At 56.2% G+C, this 7,500-nt stretch overlaps 2 protein-coding genes across 4 annotated transcripts in view; both read left to right on the top strand.

Annotated features, from left to right (window-relative positions):
- edem2 (ER degradation enhancer, mannosidase alpha-like 2) overlaps nt 1-4,042 on the top strand; it is an 8,023-nt gene extending 3,981 nt beyond the window's left edge. Inside the window, exons 6-12 of one of the 3 annotated variants that reach the window (XM_060059010.1) lie at nt 680-891; nt 1,244-1,385; nt 2,135-2,259; nt 2,378-2,522; nt 2,632-2,753; nt 3,027-3,513; nt 3,681-4,042. In XM_060059010.1, the coding sequence (XP_059914993.1) occupies nt 680-891; nt 1,244-1,385; nt 2,135-2,259; nt 2,378-2,522; nt 2,632-2,753; nt 3,027-3,482 (1,202 nt within the window). In that variant the 3' untranslated portion in view covers nt 3,483-3,513; nt 3,681-4,042. Of the gene's footprint in view, nt 1-679; nt 892-1,243; nt 1,386-2,134; nt 2,260-2,377; nt 2,523-2,631; nt 2,754-3,026; nt 3,565-3,680 lie in introns of those variants that run through there. The other 2 variants (XM_060059000.1, XM_060058992.1) reach the window with 2 other exon arrangements.
- A 3,152-nt stretch (nt 4,043-7,194) lies between these two features.
- The window catches only part of LOC132463143 (peptidase inhibitor 16-like), an 11,801-nt gene continuing 11,495 nt past the window's right edge, over nt 7,195-7,500 (top strand). The window contains exon 1 of the mRNA XM_060059090.1: nt 7,195-7,500. This exon is cut by the window's right edge and continues 127 nt beyond it. Within this exon, the coding sequence (XP_059915073.1) occupies nt 7,352-7,500 (149 nt within the window). The 5' untranslated portion in view covers nt 7,195-7,351.

Raw genomic sequence — 7,500 nt, 5'->3', positions numbered from 1 at the left:
CTGTCTGCTGTCTGTTACCCGTCTGTCTGTCTGTTACCTGCCCGTCTGCCTGCAACCCGTCTGTCTGCTGTCTGTTACCTGTCTGTCTGCTGTCTGTAAACTGTCTCTCTGTATGTCTGTCTGTTGCCTGGCTGTCTGCCTGTAACCGGCCTGTTGGTTGTTGGTTACCTGTCTGTCTGCCTGTAACCTGTCTGTCTGCCTGTCTGTTACCTGTCTGTCTGTGTGTTACCTATCTGTCTGCCTGTAACCTGTCTGTCTGCCTGTCTGTTACCTGTCTGTCTGTGTGTTACCTGTCTGTCTGCTGTCTGTCTGTTGCCTGTCTGTCTGTATGTATTTTACCTGTCTGTCTGCTGTCTGTATACTGTCTCTCTGTATGTCTGTCTGTTGCCTGGCTGTCTGCCTATAACCGGCCTGTTGGTTGTTGGTTACCTGTCTGTCTGTCTGTTACCTGTCTGTCTGCTGTCTGTCTGTTGCCTGTCTGTCTGTCTGTTACCTGTCTGTCTGCCTGTTACCTGCCTGTCTGTTGTCTGTTACCTGTCTGTCTGTGTGTTACCTGTCTGTCTGCCGGTCAGTGGTTATGTACCAGCTGCAGCTGCCTGGTGGGGCTGAGTGGTGTTAGGTTCTGAGTATTGGGTGTTTAGTGGTGCGGTCCTAACCCGGGGGGGTGGGTGTTGCTCAGCGTTCCAGACGTCCAGCGGGATGCCCTACGGGACGGTGAACCTGGCGCGGGGGGTGAGCCCCTCGGAGACCCCAGTCACCTGCACGGCCGGCGTGGGGACCTTCATCCTGGAGTTCGCCGCCCTGAGCCGGCTGACGGGGGACCCCCAGTTCGAGACCGCCGCCAGACACGCCCTGCTGGCCCTCTGGGACACCCGCTCAGAGATAGGCCTGGTACCGTCTCTCTGCCTGCCTACTACCCGTCTGTCTGTCTGCTTGTCTGTCTGTCAGTCTGTCTACTGGCCCTCTGGGACACCCGCTCAGAGGTAGGCCTAGTGCCTGTCTGTCTGTCATACTTACTGTCTGTCTGTCTACTGCCTGTATGTCTTTACTTACCGTCTGTCTCTCTACTACCTGTCTGTCTTTACTTTATGTCTGTCTCCACTAATGGGGTGTGTGTGTGTGTGTGTGTGTGTGTGTGTGTGTGTGTGTGTGTGTGTGTGTGTGTGTGTGTGTGTGTGTGTGTGTGTGTGTGTGTGTGTGTGTGTGTGTGTGTGTGTGTGTGTGTGTGTGTGTGTGTGTCCAGGTGGGGAACCACATCGACGTGCAGAGCAGGAAGTGGGTGGCCCAGGACACGGGCATCGGGGCGGGGGTGGACTCCTACCTGGAGTACCTGGTGAAGGGCTCCATCCTGCTACAGGACCAGGGGCTGCTCAACATGTTCCTGGGTACAGCCTGACCCCTGACCCCTGAACCAGAACCTGACCCCAGCCCCTAACCCTGAACCTCATCCTTAACCCTGAACCTGACCCTAAGTCTGACCCCAAGTCTGAAACTTAACCCTGACCCCAGCCCCTGACCTTGACCCCTGACATTAACCATGACTCTGTCAGTGACCTTAAAGGGGTCCTATTATGCTTTTCGACTTTTATGACCTATAAACGTTGTTATAATGTTTGATAGTCATGTTTAACCATACACAAAAAACGATGTAGATTTTCGGGAAACTCTTCCTCTCATCTGGGCGCTTTCAGCCTTCTCTGTCAACGCTCGGTTTCGTCCTTCTCCGCCCCCTCGCCCCCCTCCTGCCAACCCAACTCCGTTGTGATTGGTTACCTTCCTTGAAGCGCGGGCGCAGGCAGATTTGATCGGGCCTATGGGGGCGCGGCAGGAGTGCCTCTACGTAGATGACTTCCCGGAAAAGTGAATCGCAGACGTTGTCCCGAGTGTTTAGCGCTCTGCACAGCCAACCCATACTATACGTTGAAATGCATGTACGTCATTATTTGACACTTTAGTATGGTTAAACATGACTATAAATCATTATAACAACGTTTATAGGTCATAAAAGTCGAAAAAGCATAATAGCTCCCCTTTAATCGTGACCCTAAGCCCGACCCCTCCTTGTGTAATAACTGTGTGCGTGTGCGTGTGCGTGTGCGTGTGTGTGTGTGTGTGTGTGTGTGTGTGTGTGTAGAGTACGACCGGGCCATCCAGAACTACACCCGGTTCGATGACTGGTACCTGTGGGTCCAGATGCACAAGGGCACCGTCACCATGCCCATCTTCCAGTCCCTGGAGGCCTTCTGGCCCGGCCTGCAGGTACACACACAGGCCCGCACAGAGACACACAAACACTGGCACAGACACAGGCACACACCCGCCGACACGAACGACCACGCACACATTAACTAACAGATATAAACTGTGTGTGCGTTAGTCCCTGGTGGGGGACCTGGACGGTGCCATCAGGACCTTCCAGAACTACTACTCGGTGTGGAGGCAGTTTGGAGGACTGCCAGAGTTCTACAGCATCACCCAGGGATACACAGTCGACAAACGGGAGGGCTACCCGCTCCGGCCAGGTCTGTACATGTGTGTGTACGTTTGTGTAACGTGTGTGTACCTTTTGTGTGGAATGTGTGTCGGTAACGTGTGTGTGTGTGTGTGTGTGTGTGTGTGTGTGTGTTCCAGAGCTGATAGAGAGTGCCATGTACCTGTTCCGGGCGACAGGTGATCACGTCTACCTGCAGTTCGGTCTGGACGCCATCGAGTCCATCGAGAAGATCGCCAAAACCCCCTGTGGATACGCTAGTGTAAGACCTGTTCCTCTACCTGTCTGTCTGTCTGTCTACCTGTCTGTCTCTCTCTATCTACCTGTCTGTCTCTGTACCTGTCTGCCTCGCTACCTGTCAACCTGTCTGTCTCACTACCTGTCTGTCTCCCTACCTGTGTGTGTGTGTGTGTGTGTGTGTGTGTGTGTGTGTGTGTGTGTGTGTGTGTGTGTGTGTGTGTGTGTGTGTGTGTGTGTGTGTGTGTGTGTGTGTGTGTGTGTGTGTGTGTGTGTGTGTGTGTGTGTGTGTGTGTAGGTGAAGGATCTGCGCGACCACAAGCTGGACAACCGGATGGAGTCCTTCTTCTTGGCCGAGACCATCAAGTACCTGTACCTGCTCTTTGACCCCGCCCACTTCCTGCACGGCGCGGGGGAGGACTGGGAGGTGGGCGGGGAGGACGGGGGGTGTGTGCTCGGGGCGGGGGGGTACGTCTTCAACACGGAGGCCCACCCCCTGGACCCCGCGGCGCTGCACTGCTGTAGCCGCCACGCCCGCGAGAGGCGGGAGCTGAGGGACATCCTGCTCAGCCAATCAAAGCCCCCGCCCGCCACCCACAGCCAATCGGAGACCCCCGAGGCAGCGGAGAGCCAATCGGAGAGCATCGCTCTAAAACCCGGGGAGCGTAAGGCCGCCCCCCTGCTCTCCTGCCCCGTGCAGCCGTTCAGCGCTCGACTCGCTGTCCTGGGCCAGGTGTTCACCGACAACACCTGACATCTGGGATCCACTCGCTGTCCTGGGGCAGGTCTTCAGGGACATCTGGGATCCATTCGCTGTCCTGGTGCAGGTCTTCATGGACATCTGGGATCCATTCGCTGTCCTGGGGCAGGTCTTCAGGGACGTCTGGGATCCATTTGCTGCCCTGGGAAGGTCTTCAGGGACATCTGGGATCCTTTCGCTGTCCCTGGGCAGGTCTTAAGGGACAACTCACATCTGGGATCTACTCGATGTCCTGAGAAGGTCTTCAGGGACATCGGGGATCCACTCGCTGTCCTTGGCCTGAAGGTTTGAGATGAATCCTTGAGGACCTCCGTCCGGGCATGTCTGGTCTGATCGTCTAGTCTGGTCTAGTCTGGTCTAGTCTGGTCTAGTCTGGGCTGGTCTGGTCTGGTCTTGTCTGGGTCAATCTGGTCTGACAGACCAGTTTTCCGCTCTGAGCCGCCCGGTGTCTGAGGACTTCTGCCGTGTTTGAATACAATGATTCAGGTCATGTGACCCGCTGCAGCTGGAGACAAGAACTTTGGCCCTGAAACATAAAATAAAACAAAATAAAAATGAGAGTAATGTTATTTCGGGCTTTGAATAAGCTTTGTGTACATGTGTGGTTTGTCCCAAGCCAACAGTGTGTTCTTCAGAAGACAAACCGGCCGAAGTCTCCTCATAAAGACCTCGTCTCCCTAGCTCCTAGTCTTTCTGCCTACTAGCTCCTAGTCTCTCCAGCTCCTAGTCTCTCTAGCTCCTAGTCTCTCTAATTCCTAGCTAAGAGTCTGTAGCTCCTAGCTCTTGGTCTCTCTGGTCCCTAGCTCTTGGTCCCTAGCTCTTGGTCTCTCTGGCTCCTAGCTCCTAGTCTCGCTGGCTCCTAGTCACCGTAGCTCCTAGTCACCGTAGCTCCTTGCACTAGCATGTCCTGCCCGACAGGGGGCAGTGTGTCTGCAGGGAGAAATGGAGAGGTTGAAGGGAGTGCTTCCTCCTCCACATGGTCCAGCTCCCTGGCTCACCTGTACTGACCCACTCCTGGCTCACCTGTACTGACCCACTCCTGGGTCCTGGGCCTTATAACACCGCTCCACCCATCAGCTAATATCAGCTCCAACTGATGTTCTGTTATTAACGCTCTGTCATGCTGTCTGGACCTCCTAGAGATGACCCTCGACCTCTGGGTGGTCTCTGGTCGAGACCTTTACCCTCTGAACCCCTGTTGTCATGGAGATAAGAAGATGCTGCACGAGAACCCACTAGGAGAGTCACGTGACCAGAGGGAGGGCCTGTGACCAGGGTAAGTCATGTGACCAGGGGGAGTCATGTGACCAGGGGGAGTCATGTGACCAGGGGGCCTGTGTAAGTTCTGGATGTAATTTAGAAATCCCCTTCTGCTGGCATTTAGGGTGGGGTCCCCCTCTCTCGCTCTCTCCTTGTTCTCCCCCTCCCTCATCCACCTCCTCGGCCTCCTCTTGGGGACAGCCCCCCCCTCTCTCTCGCTCTCTCTCTCCCCCCCCCCCCCCCCCCCATCTCTCTCTCCCCCCCATATCTCTCTCTTTCTCTCTCTGTCTCTCCCTCCCTTCCCCCCTCTCTCTCCCCCCCACCGCTCTCTCTCTCTCTCTCCCCCTCTCTCACTCTCTCTCCCCCTCTCCTCCCCTCTCTCTCCCCCTCTCTCCTCCTCCCCCCCCTCTCTCTCTCCCCCTTCCCCCCCTCGCTTTCTCCCCCCCCCCCCTCTCTCTCTCTCTCTCTCTCTCTCCTCCCCCCCTTTCTCTCCCCCCCTCTATCTCTCTCTCTCCCCCCCCTCTCTCCCCTCTCCCTCAGATCATGCGTAAGCACCAGAGGAGACGCCACGTTAGAGGTCTCCTCCCAGGCCGTTCCCACGGTGACCATATGAAACACGTCCATCCCACGGAAGGGCTGCAGATGCTGTCGCTGGGCGGGGCCACACCCAGCCTCCCTGGGGTGACGCAACCAGCCAGCCGGCCAGGAGAGAGGAGGAGAGGAGGAGGGAGGAGAGAGGAGAAAGGGGGAGAGAGGAGGAGAGGAGGAGGGAGGAGAGAGGAGAAAGGGGGAGAGAGGAGGAGAGGAGGGGAGGGGAGATGAGGAGAGGGGAGAGAGGAGAAATGGGCGGAAAGGAGAGGAGAAAGGGGGAGAGAGGAGAAAGGGGAGAAAAGGACAGGAGGACAGAGGGGAGGAGAGGAAGAGAGGGGAGAGAGGAGGGGAGGAGAGGAGAAAGGGGGGGAGAGGAGGAGAGAGAGGAGGAGAGGAGAAAGGGGGGGAGGAGAGGAGGAGAGGAGAAAGGGGGGGAAGGAGAGGAGGAGAGGAAGGAGAGAGGAGAGGGGATAGGACAGAGGAGAGAAGGAGAGAGGAGAGGGGATAGGACAGAGGAGAGGAGAGAAGGAGAGAGGGCCCCACCCAGCAGCCGGCCAGATGTTTTCATCTCACTGTTGATTCTTATTTCACTTTGTTCGTGCTTTGGCAACACAGATGTACGTTTCCTGTCACACTCTTTGAGAGAGAGAGAGAGAGAGAGAGAGAGAGAGAGAGAGAGAGAGAGGGAGAGAGGGAGAGAGAGACAGAGACACAGAGAAGGAATTACAGGTAGTAGACAGGGATTCAAACTACAGACTGGTGGCTCCTGTCCTCCAAAAGGCCCGTGTCAGACCGGGGGGGGGGGGGGGGGGGGGGGGGGGGGTTGGAGTGGGCGACGCCCCAACAAGACCTGGTTCACTGTGTAGCATTAGCATCGTAGCATTGTGCTGTGATGGGGAGAGAGATTGACGGGCCGTCGTGTTGTCTTCCCAGGACTGGACAACCCTGCATGAGGGAGGGGTCAAAGGTCACACCAACGGGCCGTGACCTCCCCCCCACACACACACACACACACACACACACACACACACACACATGGCTGTAACACCTGGCCTGAAGCAGAGCTCTGCTGCCCTGCTCACGGGCACTGCGGTACAGCTGAGGGTCTCTGGGTTCAGGATCAGGATGACATCATCACGGAGCATGTGCACGTCCTATAGGGGAGACACAAACGCACGCACACACACACACACACAAACACACAGGCTCAAACAGTCCCACCCAGTAACAGAAACACTCAGTCCAGCTCATCTGCTAGCGATTAACAGGCAGTGACAGCAGAATCACATGGGCTGGGTCTGCATACTATCTACATGATGTATGGAGAGGGGAGAGGGCTACAATATGACTGATGGCCCAGTATGACAGACTGGGAGGAACTACCTTACACAACCTCTCCTGCTCTCCTCCTCTCCTCTCCTTCCGCACCTCTTCTTCTACTCCTCTTCTCTGCTTCTAGCTCTCTTCATCGCCTCTCTCTTCTCTTCTCCTCTCCTCTCCACTTCCCTGGCCTCCTTGGTTTGGAGTACTACCTTGTTCAAATCACCACACACACACACACACAGACACACCACTTTATCTACGGAGGTCGGTAGAAATGAATGAACAAAACTGGGAGGGAGAGAGAGGGGGGGAGGAGAGTGAGAGGGGGGGGGGAGGAGAGAGAGGGGGAGGGAGAGAGAGAGGGAGAGAGAGGGGGAGAGAGACAGAGAGAGGGGGAGAGAGACAGAGGGGGAGAGAGAGTAAAAGAGGGTGGGGGGGGGCGTACCAGTCAGCGCAGTGTTTGTAATGTGAACTGTTGTCCCTGTGTGTGTGTGTGTGTGTGTGTGTGTGTGTGTGTGTGTGTGTGTGTGTGTGTGTGTGGAGGGGAGGACCAGCTCTCAGCAGTCGAGAGTCATATCTGCTGAGAGTCGGGACGGAGCAGACGTACAGATGGACCATTCATAACAACTGCAGCAACAACGACAACTGCAGGACTGCAATATAAACACCTGGAGAATACACTTCCCATCATGCAACACTCACACAGCAGCGTGGAGCTCAAGGGGGCCTCCCCGACACATAGCTCCCCGAAGAGGACCCGGGCGGCGGGCTACGGGCCGTGCGGGAGACACGGCCATGGTCTCTATCCGCCGGAGAGAGTCTGTTTCTGGGCAGGGAT

Source organism: Gadus macrocephalus, chromosome 1 (assembly GCF_031168955.1).
Source record: "Gadus macrocephalus chromosome 1, ASM3116895v1".
Lineage (NCBI taxonomy): Eukaryota > Metazoa > Chordata > Actinopteri > Gadiformes > Gadidae > Gadus > Gadus macrocephalus.
The sequence above is the reverse complement of the archived record's forward strand: the minus strand, read 5'-3'. Positions and strand labels throughout refer to the sequence as shown.